The following is a 16,561-nucleotide window of genomic DNA, read 5'->3' as shown; positions in this document are numbered from 1 at the left end:
CTCCAAAGTGCTTTATTGATATCTCAGCCTTTGCAAATGGTACCTTATGGAGTTTTCCAGTGCATAGCCTGAGATAGGTCCCAATACACAGGAAGTAACCAGGTACAATCTTTTGTCTACAGAATCTCTATGAAGATCAGTATTGATACCCTACTGTTACTGAAAAAAGAGGAAAAAGTTAAGATATAAATAACTGACATAATTTTCTGTAATGAATTAGGAATGGTGGAACTGCTAGCTCTGTGCCTTGTCACTGAGATTAAAACAAAATATTGGTCATAAAAGTGGAAGAGACAGCATCACATGGCAACTTTTTCAATTACTAAAGTAAAATTTTATTCTTGGTTTGGCAAAAAATTAAATGAGAATATTAATTTTTATTAGGTTTCTCATGCACTATTAATTTGATTCCAAATCAAATCCTTTAAGTAGAAGCAAATGAAAATCAGATTTTCAAAAGAAATAAAGTACAGTGCCTTATTTATGTCTACAAACACGTTTTCATTTGAAGTCTATAACCATCATACAATAATTTTCTTAACAGTGAAATAATGAACTAAAGACATTGATAAACTGCCCACCTGTATTCAGTACCTACCAATTTTTTCCAACTGTTTGGATACATGCAGAGAGTTTTCCCAAAGTTTACACCTAAAACACTTAGCTAAAATCAAACTGTTCAACAGTGCAGCAAAATTCTTTTCTTGAGCAGCCAAAACATCTGACAACCCTAAAAAAAATTTTCCAATATTAAATCTAGTATACTAATTTACTGAAAAATATAGAAAAACCACTATCCTATAACATACATCTTGTAATTCGTGAGCCATTTCTGAAAATCTTCGCTGTATCTTGTGTCAAAGCAAAGTCTTGTATGGGGATGCATCCTAGGTGAGCCTGAATAAGACTGGGGAAAAGAAAAAAACTTAAATGTTTCTTTTTAAAAACTATTATCTCACAGTATTTGACATCACCAACTGAAATATCACTTCTTAAAATTTCTTTCCACCTTAATTTCTGTGACACTAGGTGATTGTATACCTTGCATCATTACATTTCTGTCTCTTCCTAACCTCTAAAAGTTCAGTCCTTATTTTTCTGCTCTTCTTTATTCACTCAGTCTTTCTTTCTCTCAAAACTCTGATTTCTTCTCAAAACTTTTATTATAATCTCTAGGTTGATAAATTGAGTTACCTGAAACTCAACCTACATAAGCTGTTCTTATATTCTTCACCAATACATCTCTGTTTTTTGGGTTTAACATTTCTTTTCAAGGTAGTAGAAAAAAAAAAACAATACAAATTGTTCAATCATTTTTTTTTTTTTTACTGAGTGCCAGTCAGTGTCAGGAGTTGTAGATTATGTTCATGGTAGTTAAGTAATGGCTAAAGCAAGGTTACTGTAAGAATCAAAAGAAATAAAATACTGGTTCAGTTAGGATTAGGTTCAACCATGACCAGACTATAGTGATTTAAACCACAATGGTTTATTATCTTGTGTAAAAGAAATCAGAGTTTGGCAGTCCAGGACTTAGTATGATGGCTCCACGAGTCACAGAGACTTAGGTGCTTTCTATATTTCTGTTCTGCCATGTATAGCTTCCATCCTCAGGCTATCTCGTGGTCTAAAATAGCTGTTGGAAATCCAGCCATTACATATTTATTCCATGTAGCATGTAGGAGGAAGAGGAGGAAAATGATGCCTTGTTTCCCTCTTGACTGCTTTAAGCAGCCCCTAAAAAAGACTAACACAACATTTCTGCCTACACCTAATTAATTGTCCAAATCAGAGTCACTGGCCACAACAGCTAAAAGGGGGCTGTGAAATGTAATCTTTTTTCCTGTGTAGGTGAGAACAGATATTGAAACAGTCAACTAGTAGTTTCTGCCATAGGAATGTAAAGCATCTAATGTAGTGCTTGGAACACAGTAAATGTTCAAGAAATGGTTCTTACTATTTATTATTATATTTGCTGAGCTATATAAGACTTGTTCTCAGCTTCCGCAGTCATCAAACAAATAAGAATGATACCAGAACTTCTTGACAGGCTTCTGTCCCTGGCCAACTTCATAAAATGAAGCTTTGTTCAGAATAGGTCTGTGTACAGAAAAAGTAGAAATCCTTAAACTGAAGAAGAGTTAAAGGTGCATTATGAAGCTGTTCAACTCTCCCTGGAGAGGAGAAAAAACTAACTCTGAGGTTATTTTTGCTGTCTAAATATAAAATAAAAATGCCCAAAGAAACTACTGAGAAATAGGATCAAGACAGCACATGAAATTGGTGAATAAAAAGTTTAAGGCTAGAAATCAGACAGGATCAAATCTATGAAGACAAACAAAAATGGAAGAGACCATGCATAATACATGCACAAGAATCAATGGATCAGGAAGGAGAGGTCTTGGAGTATTTGTCTGAGTGGTTCACTGAAAAGCTACATTCTGAGCAGGTAGGCTAGTCTGCCCCTGATACTCTCTCACAATTGTGGAAAACACTAGGCAGTTGTGGTATATATTGCGAGGTTAGAGTAGGGAGTGTGGGCCCTGAAGCCAGGGAGGCAGAGCAGTGCTCTACGTAGCTGTCAACTCCCCAGGTGAGGTGGGAGACTTTATTCTCAGACTACAAGATATTACCACATTTCTATGGCAGCAAATCTGATTGTGTCCCCTACAATCATCAGAAATACTAAGTAACATAATAGGCAGGCAAAAAGATATCTGTAAGTACAAAAGCAAACAAGGAATATTTGAGGAAAAAACACCACCATAAAAAAGACATATAATCTTAATAAATAAAATAACTACAAATTGAGAAACAGTTAACAGTGCATACAGAAAAAGCTTCAAATGAAATATTATTGGTTTTTTATAACTAATATTTTCAGAGATTAGAAATATCACACACGTTTTAGAAAGTCAACTAGAAATATTACATAATAAAACTGTGATCACTAAATTAAATTTAGTAGGGAAAGTTAGTGGCTTTCTGCCCTGAACTCAAACATGTTTTTACAAACTCCTGAGAAGGAGGTGGATGGATCTCAGAACCTAACCCAAAAGTGTGAGAAATCCCTTGGAAGGGGAAAATTTTAAGATCAATGTATGAGAACACAAATACAGTATAGAGTGAGAAGAGTGAGGACCATGAATGCAGGACCACCCAGGAGACAATTTTCTAGCTGTACTCTTTCCTCTCCTACTTTGCCCTAGGCCAATCAATACTTTCCCTATTACTAAATTTACTACAGAATAGAAAAACAGAAAAGACTGACAGGAAGAGTACCTGTTTAGCTGGGGTAAATGATGAGCATCGGGGTTGCACCTGCCCCTCTCCCAAAAAGAGCAAAATAAAAATGAATTCTTTGAAAATACTAACTGTATAAACAAACTTCTGGTACGATTAAGAAGAAAAAAAAAAAGGAAAAAAGTACAAATAAAAAAGACAAAAAAGGTAGACGTAACTACAGAAATAATGAAGATTATTTATGCAATAAAGGAGTATTTTATGACATTACATTGGGAAACATAGCTAAAATGAATACATTTCTGGGAAAATATAAAACACCAAGACTGAAACAAGAACAAACAAAAAAATTTGAGGAGACCAAAACCCATTGTCATCAAGTAGATTCTAACTTACAACGATGCTACAGAACAGAGTAGAACTGCCCCATAGGGTTTCCAAGAAGCAGCTAGTGGATTCGAACTGCTGACCTTTTAGTTAGCAGCCGAGCTCTTAACCACTGTGCCACCAGGGCTCCAGAGATGAAAAGGCCAATAACCATTAAAAAAAATTTAGAAGATTAGCAATTACCTGCAAACTTCGAAGAAACACAGAGCCAATTATATAGTACACAGGCTGTTCAAAGTGAGATGCTGAGAGTGAAAGAGGGTGGGATGAAAGGAGCTGGGGGAAATGGTAGGGAAAGAAGAGAAAGTTGACCAACTCATTTTATGAGGCTACTATAATCTTGTGCATGGGTTCAAACAGGCAACCAAACTCATAAAATGTAATAGGCTTTAATCTAATACTATGTTTACTTCTTTTATGGTGTTGTTAGGTGCTGTCCAGTTGGTTCCAACTCATAGTGACTCTATACATAACAGAATGAAACACTATGGGTCCTGTACCATCCTCACAATTGTTGCTTTGTTTGGGTCCATTTTTGCAGCTACTGTGTCAATCCATCTCATTGAGTGTCTTCCTTTTTTTCGCTGATCCTCTACCTTACCAAGCATTGTGTCCTTCTCTGGGGACTGGTCCCTTCTGATGACACGTCCAAAGTAGGTGAGATGAAGTCTCACCATCCTGTCTTGCAATACGCACTCTGGCTGTATTTCTTCCAAGACAGACTTGTTCATTCTTCTGGCAGACCATGGTACATTCAATATTCTTCGCCAACACTGTAGTTCAAAGGCATCAATTCTTCCTTGGTCTTCCTTACTTACTGTCCAGCTTTCACATGCATATCATGGCTTGGGTCATGCACACCTTAGTCCTCAAAGTGGCATCTTTGCTTTTCAACACCTTAGAGAGAGATCTTTTGCAGCAGATTTGCCCAATGCAGTACATCATTTGATTTCTTGACTGCTGCTTCCATGGGCATTGATTGTGGATGCAAGTAATATGAAATCCTTGGCGACTACAATATTTCTCAGTTTATGATAATGTGGTTTATTGATCCAGTTGTGAGGATTTTTGTTTTCTTTATGTAGAGTTGTAATCCATACTAAAGGCTTGTAGTCTTTGATCTTCATTAGTAAGTACTTCAAGTCCTCTTTGCTTTCAGCAAATCCTCTTCACTTACTTTATAGAAGGATACATGGATACCTATCAGGTAATATAACACGCACAGCACCTTCAACTCATTGGAAGTCCCAGCACCTACTCAAGTACACTACTTCTTCGCCCTTCACCCTTACCCACCTGGGGCATGTGAGTCAAAGTGTGTGTGGGTCACCACGACACAGAAGAGCCTCTGTCTTGGCTTCTCACCAATCTTTTATATTATGCTAGCCATGCATGGCAAAGGCCTACAACGAGTGCCTACAAGCCAACTCACAGATCTCCTAAACCAGATTATTTCTATAGACTAGGACATCCACAGTAAACAGGGAAGAGAAAACATTCCACATTCTTCTTAACTAGGCAGTTTCCAAGCAAATAATATCCTAAGAAAATAGATCCTGAGGTCATTTCCCAGGAAGGCCTAAGTCAGCCTAAGCCTGATATTAACCCTTCAGTTACAACTTGATTCCAGATAAGAAGGTAGAGAGAAATTTATAGATTAAATTTTCACTTGTAAACATAAATAAAAATTAAATAAAACATTAGTTAACCAAAACCTATAGCATATTAAAGAAAATATTTCATGATCACGGAGATTTCACACTAGAGAAAAAAAACTGATTCAACCTAGAAAAATCTACCAATTTAATTCAACTCATTAGTGAAAAGGGGAAAATACACTTGAACATTTCAATAAAAGAAAACTAAAACTATATAAATTTTAGATACCAAAAATCTACAATAAACATCAGAATGGTGGAAGTTTAGACAAATTACTTTCAAGATAATAAATAACATAAAGATGATTGCCATTAGCAATATTATTCATCATCACACTGAAGGTCATATTTAAGACCATAAAGCAAGAAAAACAGTTACAATAAATAGAAGAAAAGAAATAAAATGCTATTATTTACAGATGATATAATTATATACACAGAAAATACAATATAATTAACCAATTATTGGAACTAAAAAGAGAATTCAGCAGGGATACTCAATGTAAGATCAAGTTACAAATACCAGTGGTTTTCCTCCATATCAGCAGTATCCAAATTGTTATTGTTTTGTTAGGTGCCCTCAAGTTTGTTCTGACTCATACCAACCCCATGCACAACAAAACGAAACACTGCCTGGTCCTGCACCATCCTCATTATGGTGCTATGTTTGAGGTCACTGTTGTAGCCACTGTATCAATCCATCTTGTTGAGGATCCTCCTCTTTTCTGCTGACCCTCTATGAGTTGGAATTGACTCAACAGCAACAGGTTTTTTTTTTTTTTTGGTTTCTACTTTATCAAGCATTATGTCCTTCTCCAGGACTGGTCCCTTCTGATAACATGTCCAAAGTACGTGAGACAAAGTCTTGCCATCCTCGCTTCTAAGAAGCATTCTGGCTGTACTTCCTCCAAGACATACTTGTTCATTCTTCTGGCAGCCCGTAGAATATTCAATATTCTTTGCCAACACCATAATTCAAAGGCATTAATTCTTTTTCATTCTGCCTTTCTCATTGTCCAGCTTTCGCATGCATATGAGGTGAACTGAAAATACCATGGCTTGGGTCAGGCACACCCTAGTCCTCAAAGTGACATCTTTGGTTTTCAACACTTTAAAGAAGTCTTTTGCAGCAGATTTACCCAATGCAATAACACATCGTTCGATTTCTTGGCTGCTGCTTCCATGGGCGTTGGTTGTGGATGCAAGTTAATATGAAATCCTTGACAACTTCAATATTTTCTCCATTTAACATAATTTTTTTTATTGGTCGATTTGTGAGGATTTTTTGTTTTCTTTATGTTGAGGTGTAATCCATAATGAAGGCTATGGTCTTTGATCTTCATCAGTAAGTGCTCCAAGTCTTCTTCACTTTCAGTAAGCAAGGCTTGTCATATGCATATCGCAAGTTGCTAATGAGTCTTCCTCCAAGCCTGATACCGTATTCTTGTTCATATAGTCCAGCTTCTCGGGTTATTTGTTCAGCATATAAATTCAATAAGTATGGTGATCAGCTACAATCCCGACGTATACCTTTTCTCATTTTAAACCACTCAGTATCCCCTTGTTCTAGTTGAACAACTGCCTCTTGGTCTATGTACAGATTCTGCGTGAGCACAATTAAGTGTTCTGTAATTCCCATTCTTCACAATATCATCCATAATTTGTTATAATCCACACAGTTAAATGCCTTTGCATAGTCAATAAAACACAGGTAAACATCCTTCTGGTATTCTCTGCTTTCAGCCAAGATCCATCTGACATTAGCAGTGATATCCCGCATTCTACATCCTCTTCTGAATCCAGCTTGGATGTCTAGTAGTTCCCCATAGATGTACTGCTACGACTGCTTTTGAGTTATATTGTTTGATAATTTCCGCATTCTATTGGATCACTTTTCTTTGGAATGGGCACGTATATAGATTTCTTCCAGTCGGTTGGCCAGGGAGCTGTCTTCCAAATTTCTTGGCATAGATGAGTGAGCATTTCCAGTGCTGCATCCATTTTTTGAAACATCTCAATTGGTATTCCATCAATTCCTGGAGTACTGTTTTCGCCAATGCCTTTAATTCACCTTGGACTTCTTCCTTCGATGCCATTGGTTCTTTGTCATATGCTATCTTCTTTAATGGCTGAACTCTGACCAATTCTTTTTGGTACAGTGACTCTGTATTCCTTACTTCTTCTTTTGATGCTTCTTGCATCATTCAATATTTTGCCTATAAAATTCTTCAGTACTACAACTTGAGGCTTCCATTTTTTCTTCAGTTCTTTCAGCTTGAGAAATGCTGGAGGTCTCTGCACATTTCATTATAATACTTTACTTTGTCCTCTCAAGCTGCTCTTTGAAATCTTCTGTTCAGATCTTTTATGTGATTATTTCTTCCTTTCGCTTTAACAAGTCTCTTCTGACATCCATTTTGGTCTTTCTTTTCTGTTTTTTTCCCAAGTTCATGAGGGCAAAATAAAGCCTTGAGTCTCAAAAATAGATTTGATGTAGTAAACTCTAATTACTGAAAGCCAGACGAGTTGTGGGGTGATGGCAAGGACAACACATATGAACAAAGTGTCCAAATAGGTAATAAATTATTTTTCAAAATAATAACCAAATGATAATCAAAGAATTGCTTTAATAAAAATTTATAAAAATTTTATGAAAAAGTTAGTCTTTTAAATAATTTAAAGCAACAGAATAAATGAAACCATGTTCATGAAACTATGTCTTAATATTGTATGTCAATACTCCCAGTTTAATTTGTAAATTCAATGTAATTCCAATGAAAACTCCAGGGATATTTTTTTAAAAGAATCTAACAAATATATTCAACATTTATATAAAAGATAAAGGTCTACAAATAGCTAAAACAATTAAAAAAAAAAAACTACAGATTGTAGATTCACCCTATTAGATGTTATGATATACTACAGTCATAGTAATAAAAATAGTGCAGTGCAGGCACAGAACAAACAAGACAACATTCAGAATAGATAGTCCATAAATAGACCCACGTTTTAATGGAAACCTAGTATGAGAAAGGTGAAATCATAAAACTGGGAGGAAAGGCTCTATTTTTTTGGTAGATAATGTTGGAAAAATTGGCTAACTATATAGGAAAAAATAAACTTGGATGTCTATCTCCCATCATGTACGAAATACTGACAATATTAATAATGTCTATAAGAGAATCATCTTTAGCATATACTGAACACTACTATCTGTCAGTCACTATTGCATATGTTACATTTTTACAACAACCCTGTTGAGTAGGTATCTTGATTGCAGGCATTAGACCTGAGGAAATGGACACAGAGAGGTTAAATGACCTTCACAAAGTCCTAAAAAGATTAGATGATAGTAGCAAGTTGCTGGAGTCAATTAAGTGTTTATCATTAGGAGACAGATAAGCAAAATATGTATATGCATAAAATGAAACATTATGCAACAATAAGAAGGAATAAATTAAATTACATACAGAAGTCAGAGGTGTTGAATGAAAAAAGAAATAGAATTACTTTCTTTTAGCAAAATAGGGCTTATGTAACTTTAAAAATGCAAAAAAACACTATATGTTATTCAAGGATATACAAATATTAATGACACATAGAGTAATATATCCATAGCATGGTGTGAAATGGAAGTAGAGATGAGGGATGAGGTAGAAAAAATTTATAAAAAAAAAGGAAACAAGGCCCTTGCACGGACCAATGATAATTATGTACCATTAAACACAAGATTATGAGGTGATTAATTCAATTTTGTGCACCCATGATCCAGAATTTAAAGAAGGAAAAAAAAAAGAGGGGTTAAAGATTTAGCCTCCCAAATGGTACTGGCTCAGATGGTTGTATGAGAAAGTTCTACCAAAACTCCTAATAACAGAATATTCGTATATTACGTCAATTGTTCCAGAGTACAGAAAAGAAAAGATGGTAAGTTTCCAACTCATTGTAAGAGGCTAGATAACCAGATAACCCTAACAGTAAAATTATAGAATAAAAAGATGGGGTTCTCTTGCACCTACTCCACTGTAAATCAGTTCTAAGTCAGATATCTCTTTTTTTTTTTTTTTAGTTTTAATAGCCTGCTATATGGCAGTGTTTTGAACAGTAAATCATAACACTGAACACCTGCAAGTGAACATCTGAGAATGATAACATCAGAAAATTATGGGCTACAACATTGTATGTAGTACATATTACTAACAATAAGTCGTCCAAAAAAAAAAGTCGTTTAAATACAGTCAGTTCTTAAGTCAAATACCTCCTAAGTTGAGTACTACCCATACTAACAGAGATGTGCGCTCCTAAATAAAGTATGAGTGGATCAACTCCAGTAGTACATTTAAAAAAATGACATATTATGACCAAGCAGGACTTATAAAGGGATGGTTCAGTATCAGGAAATTTATTATCATAATATATGACATTAAAAGATTAAAAAACTGGATAAAAACCATATGCTCTCTAATAGATGCTGGAAAAAACCTCAGTAAGCTAATATTCAAAGGAAAATTCCTCATCAGAAGCCAACAACAAACTTTACTTGAGGGTAAAACATTGGTAAGGTGACCACTAAAAATAGTAATAAGGCAAGGATGTTTGCTCTCTGAAAATAGAGAACAGTATTCTAGAGGTTCATCTGCAGCAAGTTAAGGAAAATAAAGAGCTAATTAACTATTAGAAATCAAGAGATAAAACTATCATTCTTTACAGATAATATGATTGTCTACATAGGAAATCTACTGAAGAGTGAGATGGCCAAATAAGCCAATTAAAATTTTAAGAACAGTAGCCTTCCTATATGCCATCAATTATCAAGTATAAAGTACAATGTTATGCAATGTGGAAAAAAGGACTCTGTTCACAATATCAAACTCCACAAAGTACCTAAAAATAAATCTAATAAATATAAAACCTAAATAATGAATTATAAAATGTCACTGAAAAACATAAAGAAAGATCTAAAAGATGGAGAGAGATACCATACTTGTAGATAAATACTTCAGAGCTGTAAAAAGAAGAATTTTTCCCCAAATTAATCTACAAAGTCAATTTCAACAGGATTTTTATAGAGCTTGATGAACTGATTCTAAAGTTTATAGGAGGAAGCTGCAACAAGCGTCGATAACATTTTTTTTAAGAATAAATGGAGAGGGGCGGAGCCAAGATGGCGGACTAGGCAGACATTACCTCGGATCCCTCTTACAACAAAGACACGGAAAAACAAGTGAATCGATCACATACATAACAATCTACGAACCCTGAACAACAAACACAGATTTAGAGACGGAGAACGAACTAATACGGGGAAGCAGCGATTGTTTCCAGAGCCTGGAGCCAGCGTACCAGTCAGGTACGGCACAAGCACAGAGACCTGCTCCACCCCCCTGAACTAACCCCGGGAGGGGGACCAGCCGGTTCCACGGGCGGCGTGGGACGCAGCCGGTAGGAGAAGTCCCCGGGAGGCAGTGACTGATCTTGGAGCAGAAAGAGCAGCATCCGAGCCGGGGAACCGTCCCGCAGGGATTTGGACTGCACGCAGGTACGCCATAAACACGGAGAGTTGCTCCACCCCCTGAACTAACCCCGGGAAGGGGACCAGCCGGGTCGCGCGGGCGGCGTGGGACGCAGCCGGTAGGAGAAGTCCCCGGGAGGCAGCGACTGGTATTGGAGTGGGGAGAACAGCGTTCCAGCCAGGACACTCGGTCGCGGCACAAGCACAGGGAGCTACTCCACCCATCTGAACTAACCCCGGGAGGGGGCCCACCTAGTTCACGGGGGCGGCACGGCCACGCGGCTGGAGAGACAAGAAGTCCCCGGGAGGCAGCGACTGATTTTGGAGTTGAGAGTGCACCGTCCCAGTAGGGGAGCCTTGACGCTGGGCGTGGGGCTGGAAGCGGAGGATCTGACCGTGACTCCAGCGGGCCAGACCCCCTGGGGGCAATCTCCACACAGCCAGCACACATAGGCGACGCGCCCGCGGGAATCTCAGATATAACAGTCATTCCAAGCAAGACAAGCAACTCTGGCTATATTCTGAGGTGCTACTCTCCTATCTCTCTGTTCCCTCCCCCACCCTTCCCAGGCGGCTTCATTAACATCTGAATAGCCTGAGCCAAAGGGAGAACTCTGATAGGGATCTGACTGCAGTTTTTTTTTTAGCGGATTTTCTGGAAAAACTAGTTTCCCAGTGATGGCTCGGAGACAACAATCCATATCAAACCACTTAAAGAAGCAGACCGGGACAGCTTCTCCAACCCCCCAAACAAAAGAATCAAAATCTTTCCCAAATGAAGATACAATTTTGGAATTATCAGATACAGAATATAAAAAACTAATTTACAGAATGCTTAATGATATCACAAATGAAATTAGGATATCTGCAGAAAAAGACAAGGAACACACTGATAAAACTGTTGAAGAACTCAAAAAGATTATTCAAGAACATACTGGAAAAATTAATAAGTTGCAAGAATCCATAGAGAGACAACATGTAGAAATCCAAAAGATTAACAATAAAATAACAGAATTAGACAACACACTAGGAAGTCAGAGGAGCAGACTCGAGCAATTAGAATGCAGACTGGGACATCTGGAGGACCAGGGAATCAACACCAACATAGCTGAAAAAAAATCAGATAAAAGAATTAAAAAAAATGAAGAAACCCTAAGAATTATGTGGGACTCTATCAAGAAGGATAACCTGCGGGTGATTGGAGTCCCAGAACAGGGAGGGGGGACAGAAAACACAGAGAAAATAGTTGAAGAACTTCTGACAGAAAACTTCCCTGACATCATGAAAGACGAAAGGATATCTATCCAAGATGCTCATCGAACCCCATTTAAGATTGATCCAAAAAGAAAAACACCAAGACATATTATCATCAAACTCACCAAAACCAAAGATAAACAGAAAATTTTAAAAGCAGCCAGGGAGAAAAGAAAGGTTTCCTTCAAGGGAGAATCAACAAGAATATGTTCTGACTACTCAGCAGAAACCATGCAGGCAAGAAGGGAATGGGACGACATATACAGAACACTGAAGGAGAAAAACTGCCAGCCAAGGATCATATATCCAGCAAAACTCTCTCTGAAATATGAAGGCGAAATTAAGATATTTACAGACAAACACAAGTTTAGAGAATTTGCAAAAACCAAACCAAAGCTACAAGAAATACTAAAGGATATTGTTTGGTCAGAGAACCAATAATATCAGATATCAGCACAACACAAGGTCACAAAACAGAACGTCCTGATATCAACTCAAACAGGGAAATCACAAAAACAAACAAATTAAGGTTAATTAAAAAAAAAAAAATACACATAACAGGGAATCATGGAAGTCAATAGGTAAAAGATCACAATAATCAAAAAGAGGGACTAAATACAGGAGGCATTGAACTGCCATATGGAGAGTGATACAAGGCGATATAGAACAATACAAGTTAGGTTTTTACTTAGAAAAATAGGGGTATATAATGAGGTAACCACAAAAAGGTATAACAACTCTATAACTCAAGACAAAAACCAAGAAAAACGTAACGACTCAACTAACATAAAGTCAAACACTATGAAAATGAGGATCTCACAATTTACTAAGAAAAACGCCTCAGCACAAAAAAGTATGTGGAAAAATGAAATTGTCAACAACACACATAAAAAGGCATCAAAATGACAGCACTAAAAACTTATTTATCTATAATTACCCTGAATGTAAATGGACTAAATGCACCAATAAAGAGACAGAGAGTCACAGACTGGATAAAGAAACACGATCCATCTATATGCTGCCTACAAGAGACACACCTTAGACTTAGAGACTCAAACAAACTAAAACTCAAAGGATGGAAAAAAGTATATCAAGCAAACAATAAGCAAAAAAGAAGAGGAGTAGCAATATTAATTTCTGACAAAATAGACTTTAGACTTAAATCCACCACAAAGGATAAAGAAGGACACTATATAATGATAAAAGGGACAATTGATCAGGAAGACATAACCATATTAAATATTTACGCACCCAATGACAGGGCTGCAAGATACATAAATCAAATTTTAACAGAACTGAAAAGCGAGATAGATACCTCCACAATTATAGTAGGAGACTTCAACACACCACTTTCGGAGAAGGGCAGGACATCCAGTAAGAAGCTCAACAGAGACACGGAAGATCTAATTACAACAATCAACCAACTTGACCTCATTGACTTATACAGAACTCTCCACCCAACTGCTGCAAAATATACTTTTTTTTCCAGCGCACATGGAACATTCTCTAGAATAGACCACATATTAGGTCATAAAACAAACCTTTGCAGAATCCAAAACATCGAAATATTACAAAGCATCTTCTCAGATCACAAGGCAATAAAACTAGAGATCAATAACAGAAAAACGAGGGAAAAGAAATCAAATACTTGGAAAATGAACAATACCCTCCTGAAAAAAGACTGGGTTATAGAAGACATCAAGGAGGGAATAAGGAAATTCATAGAAAGCAACGAGAATGAAAATACTTCCTATCAAAACCTCTGGGACACAGCAAAAGCAGTGCTCAGAGGCCAATTTATATCAATAAATGCACACATACAAAAAGAAGAAAGAGCCAAAATCAGAGAACTGTCCCTACAACTTGAACAAATAGAAAGTGAGCAACAAAAGAATCCATCAGGCACCAGAAGAAAACAAATAATAAAAATTAGAGCTGAACTAAATGAATTAGAGAACAGAAAAACAATTGAAAGAATTAACAAAGCCAAAAGCTGGTTCTTTGAAAAAATTAACAAAATTGATAAACCATTGGCTAGACTGACTAAAGAAATACAGGAAAGGAAACAAATAACCCGAATAAGAAATGAGAAGGACCACATCACAACAGAACCAAATGAAATTAAAAGAATCATTTCAGATTATTATGAAAAATTGTACTCTAACAAATTTGAAAACCTAGAAGAAATGGATGAATTCCTGGAAAAACACTACCTACCTAAACTAACACATTCAGAAGTAGAACAACTAAATAGACCCATAACAAAAAAAGAGATTGAAATGGTAATCAAAAAACTCCCAACAAAAAAAAGTCCTGGCCCGGACGGCTTCACTGCAGAGTTCTACCAAATTTTCAGAGAAGAGTTAACACCACTACTACTAAAGGTATTCCAAAGCATAGAAAATGACGGAATACTACCCAACTCATTCTATGAAGCCACCATCTCCCTGATACCAAAACCAGGTAAAGACATTACAAAAAAAGAAAATTATAGACCTATATCCCTCATGAACATTGATGCAAAAATCCTCAACAAAATTCTAGCCAATAGAATCCAACAACACATCAAAAAAATAATTCACCCTGATCAAGTGGGATTTATACCAGGTATGCAAGGCTGGTTTAATATCAGAAAAACCATTAATGTAATCCATCACATAAATAAAACAAAAGACAAAAACCACATGATCTTATCAATTGATGCAGAAAAGGCATTTGACAAAGTCCAACACCCATTTATGATAAAAACTCTTACCAAAATAGGAATTGAAGGAAAATTCCTCAACATAATAAAGGGCATCTATGCAAAGCCAACAGCCAATGTCACTCTAAATGGAGAGAACCTGAAAGCATTTCCCTTGAGAACGGGAACCAGACAAGGATGCCCTTTATCACCGCTCTTATTCAACATCGTGTTGGAAGTCTTAGCCAGGGCAATCAGGCTAGACAAAGAAATAAAAGGTATCCGGATTGGCAAGGAAGAAGTAAAGTTATCACTATTTGCAGATGACATGATTATATACACAGAAAACCCTAAGGAATCCTCCAGAAAACTACTGAAACTAATAGAAGAGTTTGGCAGAGTCTCAGGTTATAAAATAAACATACAAAAATCACTTGGATTCCTCTACATCAACAAAAAGAACACCGAAGAGGAAATAACCAAATCAATACCATTCACAATAGCCCCCAAGAAGATAAGATACTTAGGAATAAATCTTACCAAGGATGTAAAAGACCTATACAAAGAAAACTACAAAGCTCTGCTACAAGAAATTCAAAAGGACATACTTAAGTGGAAAAACATACCCTACTCATGGATAGGAAGACTTAACATAGTAAAAATGTCTATTCTACCAAAAGCCATCTATACATTTAACGCACTTCCGATCCAAATTCCAATGTCATATTTTAAGGGGATAGAGAAACAAATCACCAATTTCATATGGAACGGAAAGAAGCCCCGGATAAGCAAAGCACTACTGAAAAAGAAGAAGAAAGTGGGAGGCCTCACCTTTCCTGACTTCAGAAACTATTATACAGCCACAGTAGTCAAAACAGCCTGGTATTGGTACAACAACAGACAAATAGACCAATGGAACAGAATTGAGAACCCAGACATAGATCCATCCACGTATGAGCAGCTGATATTTGACAAAGGACCAGTGTCAATTAACTGGGGAAAAGATAGCCTTTTTAACAAATGGTGCTGGCATAACTGGATATCCATTTGCAAAAAAATGAAACAGGACCCATACCTCACACCATGCACAAAAACTAACTCCAAGTGGATCAAAGACCTAAACATAAAGACTAAAACGATAAAGATCATGGAAGAAAAAATTGGGACAACCCTAGGAGCCCTAATACAAGGTATAAACAGAATACAAAACATTACCAAAAATGATGAAGAGAAACCCGATAACTGGGAGCTCCTAAAAATCAAACACCTATGCTCATCTAAAGACTTCACCAAAAGAGTAAAAAGACCACCTACAGATTGGGAAAGAATTTTCAGCTATGACATCTCCGACCAGCGCCTGATCTCTAAAATCTACATGATTCTGTCAAAACTCAACCACAAAAAGACAAACAACCCAATCAAGAAGTGGGCAAAGGATATGAACACACATTTCTCTAAAGAAGATATTCAGGCAGCCAACAGATACATGAGAAAATGCTCTCGATCATTAGCCATTAGAGAAATGCAAATTAAAACTACGATGAGATTCCATCTCACACCAGCAAGGCTGGCATTAATCCAAAAAACACAAAATAATAAATGTTGGAGAGGCTGCGGAGAGATTGGAACTCTCATACACTGCTGGTGGGAATGTAAAATGGTACAACCACTTTGGAAATCTATCTGGCGTTATCTTAAACAGTTAGAAATAGAACTACCATACAACCCAGAAATCCCACTCCTAGGAATATACCCTAGAGATACAAGAGCCTTCATACAAACAGATATATGCACACCCATGTTTATTGCAGCTCTGTTTACAATAGC

The 16,561-nt window shown here is 36.7% G+C and overlaps 1 protein-coding gene across 4 annotated transcripts in view; it reads right to left on the bottom strand.

The window, feature by feature from the left end:
- Positions 1 to 16,561, bottom strand: part of HFM1 (helicase for meiosis 1) — a 141,150-nt gene that overhangs the window by 53,264 nt on the left and 71,325 nt on the right. For all 4 annotated transcript variants that reach the window (XM_049879827.1, XM_049879828.1, XM_049879830.1 and 1 more), the window contains 2 exons: positions 810 to 907; positions 599 to 730 (listed from right to left, as the gene is read on the bottom strand). In XM_049879827.1, coding sequence (XP_049735784.1) covers positions 599 to 730; positions 810 to 907 — 230 coding nt within the window. The remainder of the gene's footprint in view (positions 1 to 598; positions 731 to 809; positions 908 to 16,561) is intronic.

Source organism: Elephas maximus, chromosome 3 (assembly GCF_024166365.1).
Source record: "Elephas maximus indicus isolate mEleMax1 chromosome 3, mEleMax1 primary haplotype, whole genome shotgun sequence".
Classification (NCBI taxonomy): domain Eukaryota; kingdom Metazoa; phylum Chordata; class Mammalia; order Proboscidea; family Elephantidae; genus Elephas; species Elephas maximus.
The sequence above is the reverse complement of the archived record's forward strand: the minus strand, read 5'-3'. Positions and strand labels throughout refer to the sequence as shown.